This window comes from Ascaphus truei, chromosome 17 (assembly GCF_040206685.1).
Source record: "Ascaphus truei isolate aAscTru1 chromosome 17, aAscTru1.hap1, whole genome shotgun sequence".
Classification (NCBI taxonomy): domain Eukaryota; kingdom Metazoa; phylum Chordata; class Amphibia; order Anura; family Ascaphidae; genus Ascaphus; species Ascaphus truei.
This window is the reverse complement of record NC_134499.1, coordinates 10,816,763-10,840,706: the sequence shown is the minus strand read 5'-3', so window position 1 is coordinate 10,840,706 and position 23,944 is coordinate 10,816,763. Positions and strand designations below refer to the sequence as shown.

The 23,944-nt window shown below is 48.9% G+C and overlaps 1 protein-coding gene across 2 annotated transcripts; it reads right to left on the bottom strand.

The window, feature by feature from the left end:
- Positions 1–6,943: 6,943 nt before the first annotated feature.
- Positions 6,944–16,543, bottom strand: LOC142467923 (CCAAT/enhancer-binding protein gamma-like). Of its 2 annotated transcripts, none has more exons than XM_075573907.1 (2): positions 16,209–16,543; positions 6,944–11,666 (listed from the first exon to the last, which is right to left on the bottom strand). In XM_075573907.1, exon 2 carries the CDS (start codon positions 11,584–11,586, stop codon positions 11,170–11,172), a length of 417 nt encoding a protein of 138 aa, XP_075430022.1. In that variant the 5' UTR covers positions 11,587–11,666; positions 16,209–16,543; the 3' UTR covers positions 6,944–11,169. The 2 variants fall into 2 exon arrangements, with proteins under 2 accessions (XP_075430022.1, XP_075430021.1); XM_075573906.1 differs by having other exon boundaries at positions 16,312–16,543.
- Positions 16,544–23,944: the final 7,401 nt, after the last annotated feature.

Here is a 23,944-nt window from a genome sequence, read left to right as displayed (position 1 = left end):
TCACGCCCAGTCAATGCTGCTGAATGTCCCTCTTCTAATCTCCACCAGAGGGAGGGGACAGTCCGACAGCCAATGCCTAAAGACTTTGGAGAATAAGGGAGGTACCGGATGCAGCGGACCGCACCCTCAGTTCTTCGGAGCCTGGCGAGTGAAAGGATCGAGCTACCCTTTACTCCTGTGCCCTTGTATTCAGCGAGCACTGAATATGTCCAGCAATATGGAATTCTTCCACTATCGTCTGCCGGGAGGACTCCTGGTGGTAACTGTGGAAGATATTATGGAAGAACCAGGCGCTTACCTTAAGTGACAGAATTTCAGAAGAGCGTTGAAACCAATTATTGTGGTTATTTGCTAATGATGCGGAGTCGTTCTTGCGATCCCTTCTGCTTCTACCCCTAATAAAGGGATGATCCAAAGCCCTTATGGAAACGTATAGACAAAACAAAGTAGGGGGAGCGAGGGATAAGTAGATGCACAGATATGACAAATACAGACAATTTTTAACAGAGTAATCCAGTAAAGGAGGTAGGTGGGACGGTGGAAAATTAAAATAGATATACTAAATGATATATGCTTACACGGCCCTGTGTAAACCTTGTCCCAAGATGGTATCTTTGTGGTGGATGGTGACCCTTCCGCAGTTGGGTGCAGGAGGGGTCGTGGTGATTTACAATATAAATATGTAAAAATATAAATACTCACACGGCCCAGTGTGAGTAAAGTCGCAGGGCAGTTGTCTTTATGGCATACACCTAGGTTCCCCGTCAGAGATATTCCCAGGGGTGTTGTGTGCGTTACTGCTGGCGGGCAGGGGGTTCAATGCAGGTCTCAATTACAGTTCCCCCGTTCTGGGCTTCTTCCCCTCTCTGTAACGGGGAGGGGAAGAAGCCCAGAACGGGGGAACTGTAATTGAGACCTGCATTGAACCCCCTGCCCGCCAGCAGTAACGCACACAACACCGCTGGGAATATCTCTGACGGGGAACCTAGGTGTATGCCATAAAGACAACTGCCCTGCGACTTTACTCACACTGGGCCGTGTGATTATTTATATATTTACATATTTATATTGTAAATCACCACGACCCCTCCTGCACCCAACTGCGGAAGGGTCATCATCCACCACAAAGATACCATCTTGGGACAAGGTTTACACAGGGCCGTGTAAGCATATATCATTTAGTATATCTATTTTAATTTTCCACCGTCCCACCTACCTCCTTTACTGGATTACTCTGTTAAAAATTGTCTGTATTTGTCATATCTGTGCATCTACTTATCCCTCGCTCCCCCTACTTTGTTTTGTCGGTAACTGTGGAAGGGAAGAGGTACCTGCGATGCCTCTGTCCGAAGTGTGACTTTCCAGGTGGCGAACTCGCCTGGGGAGTTCAGTGTGTCCTATGCGGAACACTGTTCCTGAGGCCTACACTGCCGCGGCCTACGGAATTCACGGAGAAGGATGCGACCGACCCCAATACTTGGGTGGTCGACCCTGCTGCTACCAAGCAACCATCTACCTCTACAATGGAGGCTTGTGGCCTGTGCGCCCTAGCTGAGGCCCAAGGAGATTCAAGTATCCAGAGGACCACAGAGAACACTGAGACGGTTCCAGACCCGGTCCCTGTAGAGGAACCTGAAACGGTCGATGAATCGGTGCCAGCCCAAGAGATGTTGGGTAAGGGGACTGCCCTGGGTGAGGAGGCACCATTGTTCTCAGAGGCGCAGGAGCCGTGACCGGCCTTGCAGATTGCCACTCATAACTCAGAAATGATCCGGTGCCTTTCCCCTGCGGATGTGTCCCTACCTTCTTCTTGCACCAGCAGCCACCACTCTTCGTGGTGTTTCGGCCACTGATGATTCAGCCAGCCGAGACTGGAGATGAGGCGAGTGGTGCCAGAGACTTTGCACAGCAGCGGAGTTCCGTACCGATGACTGCAATCGTGTGACCCGAGAGGCAGATTAGCCTACCCCTCGTAGAGGTGTCTCAAGACCTATCCAGGGATTCTCCGGTGCTGATGGAGGTGTCTTCCGGGGGCGATGTCCACGTGGCGGATGTCGACAAAGACCTCATCTCTACGCAGAAACCTGATGACAGCGCTCTTCCAGGGAAGGATCTGGATAAACCCCAGGATCCTGTACCAATTTCTAGAGAGGACATCATGCAGATAGCAACCGCTGGGGCGGATTAGAAGCCGTTAATCCCCGCTCTGGTGAGTACTGCTACTGTTCCTTCTGTTACTCCCTTATTGTTCATTCGCTCTGAGTGAACGAAGGGCTAGCCTGAAATTGACCTGCAAAGATAACTCATCTCTGAGACGCAGGGATGTATCTACTCCTCCCGGGTTGGGCATCGCACAAAGACTATGAGTCGGATTCCCTATCAAGGCCAAAGCCCATTGCTGCTCAGTCAATACTGAGTATTACGTTAGTGTCGGGCCCCAGGGACGTACTTGTTTGGGACTTGGACACTTGCAAGGGCCCTTTTGACCTCGGCCAGTACCGCTTGTCTTCGGGACATTTGCCCATCTTCTGCTCAGGGAACCCCTTGAGTCCGGGAGTCTGAGGGTGGGTTGCCGTCTGGGGAAGCTGATCGGGCCGCAAGAGAACATTACTCCAGAAAGAGGAGCTTGCGGACCTCTAGGAATCATATCCCCTCTTCGGACTGGAAGGACTGGTCTTATGGGAATACTATGCTGACCGATAGTAAAGTTGTTACAAATGATAATGTTATTCCAGATGAAATGTTATTTATGAAGCTGTAGACCATTACAGTGTAAATAGTGGATTTAGTCTGTATGCAATGTCTGTTAACTCTGCTACCACTTCCACCGATATTTCTCACCCAGGGGTTTCTGTAGCAGGGCCTGCTAGTTCACACCCATGGTGGTACTCCCGGTTTCAGGGATATGTATGCCCTTTATGGACCACACGAGGTTCTTATTAGAAACCGACAATATAGTTCATGATTGGTGGGCAAAAGGGGTGTATAGTCCTTACAAGGCTGCTCAGGAAATGAGGACAATGGAAGCGGATATAATAGCGGGACATGTACAGCCGTCGGGTAATATGTCAGCAAATTATGTGTCTCCTATTCAGGAAACTTTATACTGGCTTCTACCAGGTAGAGCTGAAGACCGCCGGCTTACTAAAACTAGCCTCGCTGAGCGACTTGTCATACAGAAATACAGAAGCTCGCATGGGTTTGAGTATCCAGATGTTCCGGAGCCAATTATGCGAGAAATTGATGCTAAACGGGAACAATGGCTGATTGAAGCAGTGAAAGCTTATGTGCTAGAGCACAACCGCGGCACATTCCATAATGTACATGAGAGAGTAGCCTATCTTGTCCAAGTTTGGAAAGTTGGTAGGTCAACCTACCTGGACAGAGTAGAGTATATCTCCGATAGAAATCCAAAGAGGGTATTCGCTGTCACAGTTACGGATGCATCAGGAGCATTAGTGCGGAAGCCTGATCCTGAAGATTATTATTGAAAATAAGGTTCTCCCCGTTGGAGTAACCTATGTGTATATTACCGTCATAATATAAGTGTATGGTGAATATATGACCTGTGCTGTTTTCACAATAAAAATGTATATCATGCATATTAATGTGATATATCATGTGAAATGTTATTTTGTTGTTCAGGTTACATCAAAGATGGTACCCGAAAATTTAGAACCCCAAGCGGGGACGTTGGTATTTCCACCAGAGGGAGAGTGTAACGGTGTACCCCCTGGTTACTAAATCTACCCTATGGGCTGGCAGTAAACCATGGTATTCACAGGTCTGCCAGTAGTTATTATGGGTTTTCCACCTTCATCCTTTGGTACTGCACTTGAGTGACGGCAGGGGATGGCATATCCTGTTGTGGCTGGGCCAATGGAATGCCCGCCCCCTGGCTGTACTTAAGGGCAGGACCGCCCTTAAGTTAGTTGTTGTTCCTTCCCCATGAGGAAGGCAGGTCACGACTGGGAGCCTGAGATTGGGGCCTTCCCATGCGCTCTTCCATCCGGGGAGGAGTAGAGTGACTATACCTCTGCCTCCGCCATGGAGGTGGGGAAGAGCTAGGACGGCTGCGGGTACCCTAGGTCCGTAGTGACGGTCCAGGGACTATCTCCGGTGATACCTGAGAGCTGATATACAAGACTGTGATCCGGCAGCTGACTGCTGAGTACCTGTACCTTACTGCACTGAGTAGTAATAAACCTGTTCCTGTTTGCAATATACCTCCTGCCTGGTGTGTGATCTAATTGGGGGGGGGGGGAGTTACAGTTCTACCGTGGGAGATCGCCTCCATATCACTGGAGCCTACCGCAGATGGAGGCGCTGCACTGCTAAGTGTATCATGGGGTACGAACCCCAGAAGCCTGTTCCTGAAGTCCCAAAGTTACCGCGGACGACTCGGCCCTCCTGTTACCAGCAGGTATGCACCACAAACACCCAGTAATGGCCCCGATCTGCGATTGGGGGGGGAGGGGGGAGGGGAGAGAAATACCGTTACACTTGAATCTTTCCTATGGGCACAATTGCCATGCTAGTCCTACGTAGACTCACACAGGTTATCATTGAGACCGCCAATATTTCTGTCTTGTTGCAGGAACAGTACCACGCATATCCTAGATCGGATTGATCCCTTGATATGACTGCTTAAGCGGAGATTATAGTAGGCGTGCGCATGGCGCCTGTTGCCCGAGCGATTAGCAGCTTGGCTAATTTCTTATCAGTGTGTGGATTGTATTGAAGCACAAATTAAAGGGGGAAAAAATAAATAAAATGTAAATAAAAAAAACGGCAGTTTGGATGGCTGCTTTAAGACCAAATAAAATATTTTATTGAAAATAAATGTATGAATTATACACATTTGAAGTCTACGAGATCTAAGATCAAGCAATGAGTGGGATTGGGTCAATTAGCCAGATTTTGGCTATTTTGACTTGATCAACAAAAATGAAAACCCCACAAGATTAGCCAAAGGAAATGTCCATTGCCACAGCAGCGAACTCTATAACCCCCTCCCTGTGCCTTATTTCCCCGGCAATGGTTTTCTCCATGATTGTTAGGAATTATTAGTGCTGGCAAGTTGGGGTTAAGGTTTTAACGTCAGGGTTACTGTGGCATATTGGGGTAAAGGTTATTTTTTGTATATTTGGGGTTAGTGTGGTATAGGGTTAAAAGGTTAGGCTGGCATATTGGGGTTAAGGTAAGGGTTAGACTGGCATATTGGGTAAGGGTTAGGCTGACATACTGGGGTTAAGGTAAGGGTTAGGCTGGCATACTGGGGTTAAGGTAAGGGTTAGGCTGACGTACTGGGGTTAAGGTAAGGGTTAGGCTGGCGTACTGGGGTTAAGGTAAGGGTTAGGCTGGGGTTAAGGTAAGGGTTAGGCTGGCATACTGGGGTTAAGGTAAGGGTTAGGCTGACGTACTGGGGTTAAGGTAAGGGTTAGGCTGGCGTACTGGGGTTAAGGTAAGGGTTAGGCTGGCGTACTGGGGTTAAGGTAAGGGTTAGGCTGGCATACTGGGGTTAAGGTAAGGGTTAGGCTGGCATACTGGGGTTAAGGTAAGGGTTAGGCTGGCATACTGGGGTTAAGGTAAGGGTTAAGCTGGCATACTGGGGTTAAGGTAAGGGTTAGGCTGGCACGTTAGTCAGGCTGAACAAGTCGTATGTAACCTGCTGCCTGTTACCCAGGGCTGAAGAAGGGTCTTTATTACCTGGCTCACCAGGGAAATCGCCTCTTACCTTTGCCAAATCTGGCGATTTTCAGCTGCAAACATTTGAAGGTTTCGCTATGTCTGGTGGAAAAATATTAAAGGCCGGATTTAGAAGAATTGAATTTGCAGGAATTTCTTAAACAGTTCCCCACAGCAATTGGTGAAGTCAGCGTCTACCTGTGGGCAGGAGCTGGTGGCAGGGGCACTCTGGGTGTGGCAACAAAGAGTAGTGGTACTTTTTACCCCCCAGCACCGTCACCACTAGATCCGTGATCTCATTATCAGCCCATATCCAACGGTCAGCGATCCATGTTATCATAGAGAAGCAGATGCAAGGATATGGTTTTATTCCCTACATCACAAAAGTAGACTAACCCCTTAGGTGCCTTCACACTCTGGGAGTTCAGTGTCTTAGTCACTATGTCATGCCTATAGTGTGTGTGTGTGTGTGTGTGTTCCTGGTTTGATCACATCCTGCGGTCCCATGGGGGATCACTGTTCCACGTCCTCAAATGGCCACATGACTCCTATTGTGGGCCTCAGGGCAATCAAAAATGGTTAAAGCAGTAGTTCCTCCCCCCCACAGGGTCTCCGCTATCTTCAGCCCATGAAGTCCCCCAGTTTGCGAGATACTTACAGATGAAGGTAGCGCCTGTACCGTCCACCCGGGGGAACAAAATGGCCGTTTAAATAAACTAGGAATTACCTGCTCTACTTTTCTCGGTGTGGATCGCAGCAGCCGGGGGGGATACCCGGAACGGAAATGAATGCTGCGGACCCCCTGCTTTCTCACCCACAGAACCAAAGGGGGCAGTCCAGAAGGGAACTGCTGCTTTAATATTATTATCACACAAACAGAAATGGTACATATTTAATAAAAAATAAAGTGAATAAAACGTAAAAATGTACGTTTTGGTACAAGTAGTGAAATAAAATGGCACTGCTTTGCTGTGGATTAAAGTCTCGCCGATTTGCTCACTTTGAATTGGTTTTAAATCAGGATTCACATGGGTAAGAATCAGTACTTTCCTAATCTCATTGCCAGTTTTTTTTGTGCGTCCAAAACCCACAAATCTCACAGGGTTTTCCATTTCTTGGAGGTTGCATGACGTCTCTGGGAGTGTAGCGAGATGCTCGGCCCCATCATACAGCGCAACGCGTTCATTTCCGAGGAAGTGCAGTAGCCGCCCTCACGCCAAGCCACACGTTAAAATAAACGCACGCGGAAAGCCGGTTGAACCCATGACATGTTTATTTGCCAGCAGTCACACACACACCTCAGAACAGCGGAACATTCTCGTTCCTTTACATTTCCAATAGAAAAGCTAAAAAAAAGAAAGTCTTGTTTCGGAAGCGACGCCAATTATAATCATCAACGCGGCTACAACCGGGGACACCAACGCCGGTCTTCAGGGGCCACCACCACGTCAGGCTTTAAGGATATCCCTGCTTCAGCACAGTGAGCCACCTGTGCTGAAGCAGGGATATCCTTAAAGCTTGACCAGTTGGTGGCTCCTGAAGATTGGCATTGCCCACCCCCCAAGCTATAACATCACGATATTCACTTCCAAAACCAATTCCATGGTCGCCCAACTATTTAGCCAGCGCCCTCGCTGGCGTGTAGCGGTGGTCTTTAGTTACACTCCAACGCTCTGTTCAGGATATAAAATGTTTTAACTATTAAGTGTCCGGGAGGTTAACATGTTGCATCCCCCAGAACAGTCTAAAAAGGAACCCTCCGACCCTACAAAAATTGAGAAAAATCATGATTTGTAACAATAAAAACATTATTATTTTTTTTTTTTAAGAGCAAAACATGCTTAGGAGGCAAGATATTAACTTTATAGGAGTTAAACTCATAGGTTCTGGGCGGGGGAGGGGTTGGTGCTTGGAGACCCTATCAGAATTAGCCCCACATGACTCAAAAACAACGTTGTTTCGGAGATTCAACCTCTTGGAGTTTCTAGTCGTCCTACGGTGACTCATTCTTTGATCATATCCGTTCACTAACCGCACACGTGTTCAGCACTGCAGCCTCACACATGGAGTTTAAATGCAGATATTTGGTTGCCATTTAAAGCTGCAGTTCAGTCAATATCCTGCATGTGTGTTTTTTTTTAATAAATCAGTTCTGTAGTAAGAAAAAATACTTTTAGCATTTTCTGTTTTTAAAAAAACAACTTTGAAAGACCAATTTTCTTGTATTCTATTTTAACAGCCATTTGCTAAGGCACCGCCCCTTCATGTCCTGTCACAAGCCCTGGCACACCCCTTTGTCAGCCCTGCCCTCCCTCTAGCACATGTCAGTGCAAGAGTGCTCATGAATATTCATGAGCTTCCACTGCCAGTCAAGCAGATTATAAACAAATGCCAGCTTTTAATATGTCACCAAATTTCGACCTATCAATACATGGAAAACGAATTGAGCTGCAGCTATACAGTTCTTTAGGTAATTAGAGATTGCACACATGAAACTATTGAAGTAAAAAAATAAATGTAAAAAATAAAAATAAAAAAAAAAGACTGAACTGCAGCTTTAAAGTCCCATGTATGGGAAAGAAACCTAGCTGGGCTTTTCCCCTGCAACATACGCAAGAACCTGGCTCATCAACCGGCCAATTGTCTCTCACAGATGTACCACATTCTGCGCCATTCTTCTTGGTTTTTATTTACCCCCCCCTCCCCCCCAAATACTCCATATCTGAAGTGGCGCAAGTCTAAAATGCTGCATCAGAATGTAAGAAACTTTTTTATATACGCTGCAGCTCTGCGCCAAAACACCAGAGCAGTGCGTCTACACACACGCTCCTCTACAGTGATATATAGATCTCCAGGAGAACACATTTGTGTACTTCAAAATGATTCCAAGCATTTAGTGAACACAAAACTTATCAAAAAGGAAATTCCACCCCAATTTGAGCTGAACCATTTGGAATATTTGTTTCATAAGGTTTCCCAGCGGCCGCTTCACGCTGCAAATTACATTTAAGGCACAGAAGGTCTTTTCCCTTTGATTAGACAGCGTCAAAGTCTTATTCGTCCCTGGGATCATTTCACAAATGACACCCTATTCAGGGCAGTGTGCGGCCGGTGTGTCTAGCACGGAGGGTTAAAAAACAAAATCATTTCACACAAAAAAACAAAACAAAAAACAAAACCCCACTTTAAATACAAAAGCACGAAGATCAGAAAAAATAAATAAAAAAAGGAAGTGGCGGGAACTTCTCAAATCTATTTACTTTTACGCATCTTTCCTCCGGTGAAATTAACGGTGCAAACGGAAAGTGACTGTCGTCTCATACGGGCAAACGGAAGCCTGCTTTCCTGTAGCGTGAATTGTAGGTGCCATGTTGCGAGGAGTCACGGCTAACTTTAACGATTGCAACCACCGCACCGCCTTTTGTCAACGTCTCCTGAAGGGCCAAGAATGCCCCCCTTCCGGTCATGGGCAAGCACATCAAAACCCGGTCACAGTGTCTTAGGGCTGAGGTGGCCAACTCCAGTCCTCAATGGCAACCGGCAGAGCAGGATATCCCTGCTTCAGCACAGGTGGCTGAATCAGTGGCTCAGTCGATAGCAGGGATATCCTTAAAACCTGACCTGTTGGTGGCCCTTGAGGACTGGTGTTAGCCACTCCCGTCTTAATGGCTCCTGCCATCATAAGAGCACTTAAAGTTAAAATCAGGCGGCACCCCAAAAGTGAAGTCGTCGTGTTCGTTTGAAAAAAATAATATATATAAAAAATATTGTTTATCGTTATTATTTTTAACATATTGAAGTTATGAACATTTATAAGAAGAACAGGCGCTCCCGTGGCCGCCATCTTTGGTGATGGCATTTCTGGGACAGGAAGCTCCAGGGGGTCAGATGTCAATGTCCTTTCACAGAACGTTCTACTCTCCGTGGGACGGGGAGGCGCTGTGGCCTAGATTCACTAATGGTCGATAAACGAGGGAAAACAAAATTGGTGTTATCGGTGTTCAATGGAAATTGTATTTAAACCAACCTGTGCACCAGCGTTCAAGCAGAAATAAGGGGCTTTTTACCGCGGCGATACGTCAGCAGTCCACGTATTTTAAACGCATTGTGTGCAAATGAGCAGTTACCGCCCAGTTACTTATTCACTAAACTCTAATGCCCGACAGTAATCAGGCTGCCGGCAGACACTAGCCCCGGTGTCGGCTTTCTCAGGCGGGTGCTCGGCTGATCCGGTCCCCGTATACATTGGCCACTACAGATATAGGCAAGATAACACTAGTCAACCAAGAATGCATGATCCAAATACAGATTACCAACGTTGAACGTATTCATCTATTAACTCCTTAGAAACCCAAAGTGGCCAACCCATTACTAGTTAACCACTTGGGCAATGCATTGGTAGCCTGAGGCATCAAAAGGGGTATTTATAATAACCCCCCCCATAGGGTTTTGTGAGAAATCCTATAACTGTATGGTAGAAAAGTGGGTTATCTTTCCCTGCCACTACAATTGCATCAGTAGCGTTATTAACACATTTTTCACGTGTGCAAATATGATGAATATTTTCACCCATACATGAATACATAATTCTTAGATAATATGGCAGTAATTCAAATACATTTTTTCATAATCCCATTTTTTTTGTTTTTGAGTTTTTCCGACCTTTAGTACATCTAGGGCAAAGGTACCAAGTGACCTAGCAGCAGAGGATACGTCCAACACATCGCTGCTATAGAAACATTAAAAAAAAAAATCACCTTTTCAAACAGCTCCTGCTGTCACCAAACGGTCCCCGAGAACCATAAGTGACATTACAGGAGGTGACCGTCGGACGGCAGAGAGACGCAGGGCACGGAACATGGCGGCACACAGAGAGAAACCCGGGCACCCATCACTTAGTGGGATTTAATTATTTTAATGGATATTTAGTCCCATTTCATTGATTGAACCTCTCTTGATAGGTTATATTACCTTTACGTGAAAACATTTGGATTTAAGTTTCTTAATAGGGGTGTAGCCTGATTTTAATAGTGGCATTATAGCGGGACTGCTCCATTATTTTGAGACGTTCAGATGCGGCAGAGATTGGACGGCAGCGTGGGTGAATGAGCCCGGTGTAGCGCAAGGATCACTACAGTGTCAATCCCGGTTATCAACATATATCTTTAGGGCATTTAAGAAGGGGAGGGGGGTCAAATGAAGAGCGTGCATTTTGGCTTGTGATCGAATTACCACTGACATACAGAAAACAATGCGATAAACTCCCCCCCCCCACCCCTCCAAGAACCAAAACCTTCCTGCACAAATTAATCGGGTCCCAAAAAGTAAGCGCACTCAGCTTTTGCTGCCAACTCTGCTTAACATCCTCCGTGATCATGATTAAAGGGGCAAAAGATCTGGGTATCACCTTCCAACGTTCCTCCCACCCACCCACCAAAAAGCAGTCAGAGTTCTCCTCCTCATAGAAGATCCACTTGATGGTTAGTGGCCCGCGCTCTCCTGCCCGGGAGGGGGGCCCTCTGGCTGCACATTGTCTGCCAGGTTGTGTGCGTGCTCTAGGAACAGGTCCTTCAACACGCTCAGCTCCTTGGTGAGGAGCTTGATCTTGGCCTCCAGTCTCTCGTTCTCCTCCTTCAGCTGGTTGACCCTCTGCTGCGTGTCTTGCGCCTTCTGCTTGCTCTTTAAGCGGCTCTTCTTCACTGCCATGTTGTTGCGCTCCCGGCGTTGGCGGTACTCGTCGCTGCCACGGTCCATGCGCTGCCCCTTCTTGCTGTGCTTGCTGGGTGGGGGGGCTTTGCCCCCTCCTCCGGGGTTCAGCGGTACGAGCTGGGGTGAGGTCGGGCTGCTTCCCTGGGCATCGCTGAGGCCCTCTGACCCGGTGGACGAGGATTGGTTCATTTGGGCACTCTTGTTCCGACTGCGAGGTTGACGGAATGGAGATGTGGCCGATAGTCTAAAGACAAAGTGCAAGAGACCTTCTGTAGGAGAAAAGCAAACATCAGAAGATGTTACAATGTGGAGGAAGAGCATCTTAAATCAGAGCATCTGCAGTTCAGAGCTTTTTGCTGCTTTGCCGACCCTTCTGGCAGACAGGGTTAAAAATCTAATCCCACCCAAAATCATCACGCTCTGCACCCCAGCCAGGAAGTTATGTGGATCCCTTATTGCACCCTCCATCACCATTATTAATAATAGCTATATTTAGTACTTTGGAGATGAGCAGGAATTATATATATATACACACACACACACACACACACACACACACACAGTGTTCGACAAACCTATACATTTGCACGCCCCGGGCGAGTGGATTTAACATCGTGGCGAGCTCCTATTGGCCCAAGCAGCACGCGTGTGTTACTAGGTGGCGAGTAGATTTTTTTGTTCGGCGAGTAGATTTTTTGGTGATTTGTCGGCCACTGGATATACATATATATTTAGTACTCCAGCATCCGATGAAACAGACACAGCACTGCCAGTATAAATATCAAGAAAGGAATCTCTATCATCCAAAATACAGAAACCAACGTGGCCCGAGGAAGGTTTCTGTATTTTGGATAATATAGATTCCTTCTTTGATATTTATACATATGCACCAGATATCCCTCTTACAAACACCAATATATACAGGCATATCCCGCATTAACGTACGCAATGGGACCGGAGCATGTACGTAAAGCGAAAATGTACTTAAAGTGAAGCACTACCTTTTTCCCACGTATCGATGCTTCGGTGCAGGTAGGGAGCCGGTATTGCTGCCCAGGACATGCTGACAGGCGCATGCGCGAGTTGCCGTTTGCCTATTGGGCGAGGGGAATCAGCGCGAAACTAGTACGGCGGTCTGTAGGGCAGAATAAGTGTCCGTACTCACAAGGCGAGTGCACGGACACAGGGGTATGGGGCTATTGAAAATATGTCATTACTCGCGAGTGTACTTAAAGTGAAGAGCCCTTAAACCAGGGTATGTATGTATGTATATATATCCATCTCTGTCATACACGATGAAGGACCCCGTGAGATATATATATATATATATATATATATACACACGACTATTAAGGTTATGGTGGGTAAAAAAAGTGACTAAAACCCTCCACAGTAAAGCATAAAGCAACTGTAAATATTCCTGTATATTCATTTGCATGTCTTAGACAGGTCTGCAACCCTGTCTTTCACCATTATCACCCAGCAAACAGCACTTCCACTGTAGCAAGGGATTCTGGGAAATGACATGCAAATGAGCACACAGTGCCACTTTTTATCTCATGCTCACATTACATGAGCAACCCTTAGTCAATGCATGCTGCTTTAAACACAGCAATTGTCAGCAAGCCAACCTCACACTGATGATACCCATCAAGGTTGAAACATGTCTGTGAGTGGGTTAACTGACTTTGCATCTCCCAAGTCCTTGTTTAAAAGCTGTGTTTAAAGCAGCATGCATTGACTAAGGGTTGCTCATGTAATGTGAGCATGAGATAAAAAGTGGCACTGTGTGCTCATTTGCATGTCATTTCCCAGAATCCCTTGCTGCAGTGGAAGTGCTGTTTGCTGGGTGATAATGGTGAAAGACAGGGTTGCAGACCTGTCTAAGACATGCAAATGAATATACAGGAATATTTACAGTTGCTTTATATATATATATACAGTGGTCGACAAATCACCAAAAAATCTACTCGCCACACAAAAAAATCTACTCGCCACCTAGTACCAAATTATATATACAGGCATACCCCGCTTTAAGTACACTCACTTTAAGTACACTCGCGAGTAAGTACATATCGCCCAATAGGCAAACGGCAGCTCACGCATGCACCTGTCATCACGTCCTGAACAGCAATACCGGCTCCCTACCTGTACCAAAGCTGTGTGCAAGCAGGGAGACTATAGAGCCTGTTACAAATGCGTTATTTACATCAGTTATGCACGTATATAACGATTGCAGTACAGTACATGCATCGTTAAGTGGGAAAAGGTAGTGCTTCACTTTAAGTACATTTTCGCTTTACATACATGCTCCGGTCCCATTGCGTACGTTAATGCGGGGTATGCCTGTATATACACACACACACACACACACACACACACACACACACAACAGTACAAGGTATAATTACGTGTCCCAGAGAGGGGGACAAACCAGGGGATCCTGCCTACAGCACCCACTCCTACGCGTTTCGGCCAAATGCCTTCCAGTTGGGAGTTGAAGGCATTTGGCCGAAACGCGTAGGAGTGGGTGCTGTAGGCAGGATCCCCTGGTTTGTCCCCCTCTCTGGGACACGTAATTATACCTTGTACTGTTGTTCTATGCTAATTCATTGACACTGTTTTTCATGGTCAGGAGGAGAGTGCTTTATACTTTACAGCCTCTGGATTGTGCTTGAGCCTAGTCTTCCACTCTGTTCACTCACAGCTTAGATCGATGTATAGCTGTGGTGAGCATTTTAGGGATTATTCTATACATCATGTGTATCCCGTGAACAGTGTAGTGGGTGCCTTGGTTTTCTGGTTACTGTGATTATGTACACATTGCAGCTGTGAGTTATCTGCAGTATAATCTCCCCTTCTGCTTGAGATGCTATAGGGCTGCTATTTCTCTTTTTGAGACATTGTGTCTTACTTGACTCCTATGCTAGTGAGCAATTGTTTTGGTTTACGAACAGGGGATCCTGCCTTATTTTAAAATTCTATGCTTTCTTTTATATTTTGTTCTGTGACACTAAATTAATAAATTGTGTATTTTGATATCTCATATGGTAAACCAGAGTGCTATAATTTTTGGTCTCTCGGTCGGTCTCTCTCTCTCTACATATACATATATATACACATATACATATACATATATATATATATATATATATATATATATATATATATATATATATATATATATATATATATATATATATATATATATATATATACACACACATACACACACACACACACACACACACACACACACACACACACTAAATCTTCCACATAATAGGAGACACAGGAATAAGGTCCCCAGAGTCTTGATGTGGGGGGAAGTTTACAGGGGGAGGGGGTGGGGGAGGTGACAGGACAAAGCATGGCTTTGGCACCTGCTTCGCTGGTTCGCTGGTTATGAATTAACAGGCATACACTCCTTTGAGTCCTGTGTCATTGTCATGGGGATATACACAAGCTCCCATCCTAGTGACAAAGCCACCTAGCAACCACTAGTCTTTACACAATGCAAATAGGGCTGAAATCTTCCCTAGCCAGGGGAAGATGGCTTTGCAGGATAAGGAAGTGTTACACCATGCTGAGAATAAGAATACACCCCCTCCTTTGGCCTCCCTGTTCAGGCAGGACCTCATCATAACATTGCAGAACGATTGCATCATCCCCCATGCAGACACCTACACCCCTACAATGCCAGAATGGATTTGCAATGCCTGGCTGGGCCCTGCAAGCTTCCCGAACGTGGAAGGCTGCAGAACACGTCCGGGACAGATACACACCAGGGGAGGGATGGAGGGGGGACACGCAGAGGGTACCAAAAATTCAATATGGACACTGGCCGCTAAGCAATATTATTTGCAGCCGTCTCCTTGTCGGGGGACATTTCCACCCCATCCCTGTGAATGAAGCTTAGATCTTCCCCAGCCAGGAGAAGGAGCGTTTGATGTGTCATATGAAGGAGGGACAAGAGTGACAGAAAAGGCATCCTGATTTTAAATAGGGGGATTGAGGGGGGAGAAATGAGATATTTGCAAATACAGAATCGGGGGGGGGGGCAATATAAGGTTAACCCCTTCTCTGCCAGAGGGGCCTGCAATGCATATAGAAGTTTGGGAAACGATGTTTTAAACCCTATACAAGGAAAAGAAGGAAACTGACAAAGTGTGATCATGGTAAAATCAAAAGCGCCCACACCAGAAGAGGGTGATGCACACACCTTCAAACACAGTATAGGTATATATAGGGCACGAGAGATATTCAAACCCCCAAAACAGTACACAAACGCACACAAAATAAGTTATCAAAATACACACATTACACAAAACTGATATGGAGGCAGTATGGATTCTTACCAAGCACCTGCCCCCATATATTCCAATAGTCCATAGTACCCATCACCTGCCCCATATACACCAATAGGGCACTCTTACCAAGCACCTGTCCCCATATACTTCAATAGGGTCCATACTACCCATCACCTGCCCCATATACATCAGTTGGGTCACTCTTACCAAGCACCTGACCCCATATACTTCAATAGGTTCACCTGACAGAACCTGTCCCCATATACTTCAATAGGGTCCATACTACCCATCACCTGCCCCATATACATCAGTTGGGTCACTCTTACCAAGCACCTGACCCCATATACTTCAATAGGTTCACCTGACAGAACCTGTCCCCATATACTTCAATAGGGTCCATACTACCCATCACCTGCCCCATATACATACATCAGTAGGGTCACCTGACAGCACCTGGTTATTATATAGGCCCCCAGAGTTCAGAGATACGGTATAACTCACAAAGTTAATCTGCCAGACCCCTGCATGGGATCTCCTCGCGGATTTAGGATCCAGTTGATCCCTGCCCCGGTGCCCAGCTGCTTTAATCCTGGGGACTTGTTACCTGTGTGTTGGGAGGGGGGTCTGCTGCCCGGGGGAGGGATCCCACTCTCCCTCCCCTCCTGCTCCTCTTCTTACCCCCTTGGGGGGGCTCCTGCCCCAGCACAGGGGGGCAGACTTCTCCCCTCCTCCTCACAGGTTGGGGGGGGGGTTAGGGGGAGCTCGGTGATCGCGAATCAGTGGGGCCGCACAAAAGATGGTTGCGCAATCGCTCGGCTCTGCCCCTTTAAAAGCTGCATGATGCAATCCTGTGAGTGACAGCGGGCTCAGCCAATGAGCGTGCCGCAGGGGGTGGTATAACTAGCGCCTCATTTGACAGCTTGCTCAGCCAATCAACGGCCGGGCTGATATAAATAGCAGGGATCGGAAGTTTTTTTTTTTCCTTCACACAACTTTATTGGCTGCATTTTCAGATAGAGGCCGAGCAATGTTTTGCCACGACGTCATGGGGTGAGGTCATTGGCTTCTGCCTGATGGGCACAGCCAGTGATATATAGGATCCCTCTAGTGGTACTACTACTACTGCTGCGTAATGCAGCCAATCAGGAGATGTCAGGAGACTTGAAGTGGAGCCAAGGCAAGGAGGAAACAGCATGGAGCGGTGAGAGGGGTGTGTGTCTTGAGCGCATTGCACCTTTCATCATTGTGTCTAGTATTTTTGGAGAAGCCACCTGGCAACCCTAGTGACGGTATGGGCAAAAGGGCTAGCATATTAAAGGTTAAGCCCTGCCGTTGCCCCTATCCGTCTGCATGGATCTATAGGATTTCCTGTGCAGATCCATCTTATGTGGCTCATCTGGCCCCAAACCCGGTGTGTTACCATGTATCACTACATATGAAAACCTTTATTCAACGTATTCCTGTGTGCTGTAACTGTGAGAATGTAATTGGACGTTCCCTTGGTGTGCTAGGTTAGTGATACACTTACCCCAGCCTGCACACCGAGAGATCCGGAGTCTCGCAAGTAGAGAAGGGGAGGTGCAGCGCGGGAGACAAAGGGAGGGTGGCCTTCAGGCCTTTGTCTGCCCCAGACCCTGAGGAGCCTATCTCTGCAGGAGATATCTGGCCGGCCAGGGGAACCGTTGCTGGGTATGAGCCCTGTAGGTGCTGTTCCGATTGGCTGGTTTGAAATTCCCACTCTCCTGTAAGCCGGCCCCTGGGGGCCCTCCTGGCTACACAGTCGCACCCCCAGCCCGGATTGGCCACCACAGACAAGCCCTCACGCTGCAATTGATCAACTCGCAGCATCCGCGCTGTGATTGGTCGCGACCCCGTCATCCATGCTTTCCTATGGAGACGGGGAAACTATGTAAAGGGGCGCTGATCTGAGCCCCAGTGTCAGCGTGTAAGCGGTGTGCTTTTAGGGCTGTGCCGGAGAAACCCTAGAATAAGGCTCGGTGCCGATCCGAGCGGGGAAATTCAGACTTGCTTTGTTCACCGGGACTCTTGCGATTGCTGGTATCTCCGTGGAGCTTTGTTGGAGATACTGAGACTGAAGCTGGCGTACGGAGATTTGAAAGTGCTCTGTGGCGAGTTGCATCCCCGAGGGCTGGGAGACCTGAGACCCCTACGGAAGTAGTAGGACCCCCGAGTAAGCCTACTCCTGTGGCGCCCAGCACCTAGCTAGCTAGGCTCCCCCCATAATCCCGTTTTGGTGAGCTATAGCTCTTTGTGTGTATTGTATTTGACTCGTTGTCCTGTCTGCCTTGAACCCGGTGATAAGTTCTGGTCTCCCGTGACCGTGATGTTAAAGCCGCATTGCCGGTTGCATAGGAGGGGCCCATATCTCCTTCATGTATCATCCCCGGGGCTGAGTGGCTAACATAATGACGACTTGAAATATCCAGCATCTTGCGGTCCAAAAGGAAGCCATGGTGTCATCCCTTGTGGCCTCCTACTGGCCCGCGTGACGTTTAAACATTGACATACCCGCACCCACTACGGAGGTCAGTAATTCGGGGAGCAGGGGTTCTCTGGAGTTGAAATTAACGCGGTTTAGCCCCGGAGACCCCCTGCTTCAATCCAAAAATCCATAGACCCCCTGCTCCAATAAAAAGACAGCAAGAAATGCAACCGGGAATCCTGCTTTCCGTACACCTGCGCGTTACTCTGATCCAGACCCCGAGAGAGGTGTGTAACTCAAGGAGAGGGAGATAACGCTGCTAGCTAAATCTTACCCAGTAACCCAACTGCGGGGTCACTCGCACCTTCACCCTGCAAAAGCCCTATTTCCGTGTCTGAAAGGAACGTAATGTTTAGGTCCGACCTAACTAACGTAGCGTTACGTCCCCGCGTTCTCCTTAATGCAACCTTTGTGGATATGAGCTATTAGTGTAACGCATGTAATTAACTCTAATGGCCTTTCTAGGTAACGCTACGCTCTTCCGTTCTAGGTAACGCTACGCTATTCCGTTCTAGGTAACGCAACGCTCTTCCGTTCTAGGTAACCCCGCGCTCTTCCGTTCTAGGTAACGCTACTCTCTTCCGTTCTAGGTAACGCTACGCTCTTTACAGGAGAATACGTGGCATTATGTTAATGCCTTACTTCTAGAGATGCTTGCCTCCATAGGGGGTGCCGGTATCTGCAGCCAGGGAACTTGTGTGTCTAACAAAATTGAGCCTTTAATGTCCCGCGAGCCAGTAGGAAACCGTGACGTCATCCCTTGCAGCATCCTATTGGCCCGCGTGTCTTGGACATTGAAGGAGATACCGGCGCCCCCTGGGGAGGTCTGTATCTCAGGAAACGGGGTCCTCGGAGCTGAAATGAAAGCAGTTTAGCTCCGGAGACCCCCTGCTTCCATCCTGTAATAAAAAATAAATGTACACAAAGTCCGGCAGTGCTACCTGTTCTGCGGCTTTAAACATCCGTCCGTTCCTCTCTTCCCTGTTGGACTTTGAGCACATTATGTAGAAATCAATACAAGAAAAGAGAAGATGTTGAAGACCAAGTCTGTTACGATGGATCCAAATCGGCAAAAGTGCCAACCACCGATTTAGTGGCCAATTGATACCCAAGTGAAAATAACACGGAGTATTGTGTGTGCGACACTCCCGGCCAACATGTAAAGCACCAATCGAGCACATTTGGGTTCTCTCGTCTTGTCTTCCACTAATAAGTTATATGCAGGACCTCTCAACTCCTGGCGCGGTGCCACTGCTATCTTTGAAGGCCGGTGAAGGACATTTGATTGCAGCCGTTTTGCCGTGACCAAGTCGCCGCCATTCACCTCGCCGCCGGGACATCTCGCTGCCAGCCGGTTCACCGCTACGGTAAGAACCTAATCTTACCCTAAAAAAAGCCCCATAATCTTATCCCCTAATACGAACGCTACCCCCTACCCTAAAAACCTTAACCTCTTACAATAAACCATTACCGTAAAACCCATTACCCTAAATCCCTACCCTAAAAACGTTAACCCCTAACCCTTAATTCCCAACCCTAAACACTTAGCCTAAAAACCTTAATCCCTTAAACTAACCACCTTACCCTAAAAACCCCTATCCTTAACCCCCGACCCTAACCGCTAAAACCCCTTAAATGAACTTGCCTTACTGGCGGAGCGGCCGGCGGTGAAGGTCCCTCATTGGCCAAACGCCCATGGCCAAATGTTCGATGCCACTCCAAGCCACGGCTCTGCACTCACGTCTGCATTCCTATGAGAACGAGCGTGCCCGGCGGCCTTCATTGCTCCGTAGGTGAAAAAGCGAGTGACGCCGCGGTCACGACTTCTCTGAACAGCCAAACGCATGTAGAAAAATAAAAAACTTTATTGAACAAACAAGTGAACAACAGCCATAGTCAACCTCTGACGCGTTTCGTCCGGGTCACGGACTTTTTGAAAAAGTCCGTGACCCGGACGAAACGCGTCAGAGGTTGACTATGGCTGTTGTTCACTTGTTTGTTCAATAAAGTTTTTTATTTTTCTACATGCGTTTGGCTGTTCAGAGGAGTCGTGACCGCGGCGTCACTCGCTTTTTCACCTATCTCTTCTACTTCCTGCTGGAGCACACGAGGACACCACCATACAGCAGACCGCTGGGAAACCCCTCAACCAGCACTTTGGCAGTTCACACAAGGAGTCGTGAGTACTGACCGCTGGGTTTAGTCCGGGACACAGGGCGTGGGTGAGGCTTTCTGTTACCGGTTGGGACTTATTCTCGAGCATCTCCCTGGACGTGCTCGCGTGTATTTCCCCCGGTCCAAAGCCCCCCGCCCTGCTTTAGTCTGTACGGCTATATCTGGGTTGCCTATTGTCTTTATTATTTAAAGGATGTCCACCTCTTGCTACCAGGGACTTGCATAAATAGAACCACCACGGTTTTGGTAGCCACGGTATCCCGAGGGGTTCACTCCCCTATTTCTTGTCTATTCATTGCTCCGTAGCACTTTAGCCCGGAAACAAATAACACATTTGAAATCCCAAACATTTCTTACAGAAGCAATTTATTTATATTCCCACCTGGGCGAAAAAAAAATAATGCATCAAAATAAACGTAAATATAATCGTGTGTACAAACGGCGCCGCGCGGTATAAATATATACAAACACGATACAAAGTTTAAAAAAACATTTATTTCAGAGCGGCGCTGCCGCGAGCTTTTTTTACATTTATTTAACCCTGTTTCTGCCAAAGGGGTGTGCAACACCAGTCTACCCACAGAAAGTAAGCTACACCCCATGTCAATTAAATTAAAGGGTCTGCTCTATGTACTAAGCCAATTTGGGAGCAAAATAGCTGTAAACGTTGGCATTTTCCTTGTGTCTCTTGGCGGTAATGTATCAAGATTTTTGCTCCAGATTTTTCACCTGTGTACATGGGGGGGGGAGGAGGGCGGGGGGGGGGGGAAGAGGTGTTAATTGGAGGAGATGGATGGATGACTCACAGTCTCAACCGGGTTTTAAGGATATCCCTGCTTCAGCACGGGTGGCTCAATCAAAATGACTGAGCCACCTGTGCTGAAGCAGGTTCACTCCTAGTGACCCCTTATGTTTAAAAATAAATAAATCGGTTTGAAGCAGGGTGTCTCTGGAGCTGAACACTTGTTGATTTCCGCTCCGAGGACGCCCTGCTTCCTGAGATACTGACCTCTGAAGTGGGTGCCGGTATCTCTGCGCAGTTTAAAGCTCCCGTGTCATGTGGGCCAGTAGGAAGCCGCAAAGGGACGATGTGGTCCCGGCTACCTTTTGGTCCGCGGGACTTTTAAAATCGGACATCGCCCAGCCGGGGGGCTCCTGCCGGCACCCCTGTACGGGGGGATCTCGGGATGCCGGGGGGCTCCTGCCGGCACCCCTGTACGGGGGGATCTCGGGATGCCGGGGGGCTCCTGCCGGCACCCCTGTACGGGGGGATCTCGGGATGCCGGGGGGCTCCTGCCGGCACCCCTGTACGGGGGGATCTCGGGATGCCGGGGGGCTCCTGCCGACACCCCTGTACGGGGGGATCTCGGGATGCCGGGGGGCTCCTGCCGGCACCCCTGTACGGGGGGATCTCGGGATGCCGGGGGACCCCACACCTGAAATCAACGTGGTTCTGCACCGGAGATCCCCTGCATAAAACCTACATACAAACAAGAAACGGTTGTTAAATTGCAGCTGTCCCCCAGAGCCGGCTAAAGGTTCCCATGCTGACCTCAGAAGCCAGAGGTGGGGAAAGTCGTGGCTTTTACCACTAAAAAAAAACATTTAAAGAGCAGGACATGCTCGGGGCAAAGGCTTTAAGTTTATCAGCTCCATCTGTACAACAGCAGAAGCATTCCTGCATCCTACGCGCGTCACTACTCCGCTCTAACCGGTCCTGCATCCTACGCGCGTCACTACTCCGCTCTAACCGGTCCTGCATCCTACGCGCGTCACTACTCCGCTCTAACCGGTCCTGCATCCTACGCGCGTCACTGCTCCGCTCTAACCGGTCCTGCATCCTACGCGCGTCACTACTCCGCTCTAACCGGTCCTGCATCCTACGCGCGTCACTACTCCGCTCTAACCGGTCCTGCATCCTACGCGCGTCACTACTCCGCTCTAACCGGTCCTGCATCCTACGCGCGTCACTACTCCGCTCTAACCGGTCCTGCATCCTACGCGCGTCACTACTCCGCTCTAACCCGTCCTGCATCCTACACGTGTCACTACTCCGCTCTAACCGGTCCTGCATCCTACGCGCGTCACTACTCCGCTCTAACCGGTCCTGCATCCTACGCGCGTCACTACTCCGCTCTAACCGGTCCTGCATCCTACGCGCGTCACTACTCCGCTCTAACCCGTCCTGCATCCTACACGTGTCACTACTCCGCTCTAACCGGTCCTGCATCCTACGCGCGTCACTACTCCGCTCTAACCGGTCCTGCATCCTACGCGCGTCACTACTCCGCTCTAACCGGTCCTGCATCCTACGCGCGTCACTACTCCGCTCTAACCGGTCCTGCATCCTACGCGCGTCACTACTCCGCTCTAACCGGTCCTGCATCCTACGCGCGTCACTACTCCGCTCTAACCGGTCCTGCATCCTACGCGCGTCACTACTCCGCTCTAACCGGTCCTGCATCCTACGCGCGTCACTACTCCGCTCTAACCGGTCCTGCATCCTACGCGCGTCACTACTCCGCTCTAACCGGTCCTGCATCCTACGCGCGTCACTACTCCGCTCTAACCGGTCCTGCATCCTACGCGCGTCACTACTCCGCTCTAACCGGTCCTGCATCCTACGCGCGTCACTACTCCGCTCTAACCCGTCCTGCATCCTACACGTGTCACTACTCCGCTCTAACCGGTCCTGCATCCTACGCGCGTCACTACTCCGCTCTAACCGGTCCTGCATCCTACGCGCGTCACTACTCCGCTCTAACCGGTCCTGCATCCTACGCGCGTCACTACTCCGCTCTAACCGGTCCTGCATCCTACGCGCGTCACTACTCCGCTCTAACCGGTCCTGCATCCTACGCGCGTCACTGCTCCGCTCTAACCGGTCCTGCATCCTACGCGCGTCACTACTCCGCTCTAACCGGTCCTGCATCCTACGCGCGTCACTACTCCGCTCTAACCGGTCCTGCATCCTACGCGCGTCACTACTCCGCTCTAACCGGTCCTGCATCCTACGCGCGTCACTACTCCGCTCTAACCGGTCCTGCATCCTACGCGCGTCACTACTCCGCTCTAACCCGTCCTGCATCCTACACGTGTCACTACTCCGCTCTAACCGGTCCTGCATCCTACGCGCGTCACTACTCCGCTCTAACCGGTCCTGCATCCTACGCGCGTCACTACTCCGCTCTAACCGGTCCTGCATCCTACGCGCGTCACTACTCCGCTCTAACCCGTCCTGCATCCTACACGTGTCACTACTCCGCTCTAACCGGTCCTGCATCCTACGCGCGTCACTACTCCGCTCTAACCGGTCCTGCATCCTACGCGCGTCACTACTCCGCTCTAACCGGTCCTGCATCCTACGCGCGTCACTACTCCGCTCTAACCGGTCCTGCATCCTACGCGCGTCACTACTCCGCTCTAACCGGTCCTGCATCCTACGCGCGTCACTACTCCGCTCTAACCGGTCCTGCATCCTACGCGCGTCACTACTCCGCTCTAACCGGTCCTGCATCCTACGCGCGTCACTACTCCGCTCTAACCGGTCCTGCATCCT

Excerpts from the sequence above, each read along its gene's own strand:
- LOC142467923 (XM_075573907.1), bottom strand. The coding sequence starts at position 11,586 with ATGAACCAATCCTCGTCCACCGGGTCAGAGGGCCTCAGCGATGCCCAG.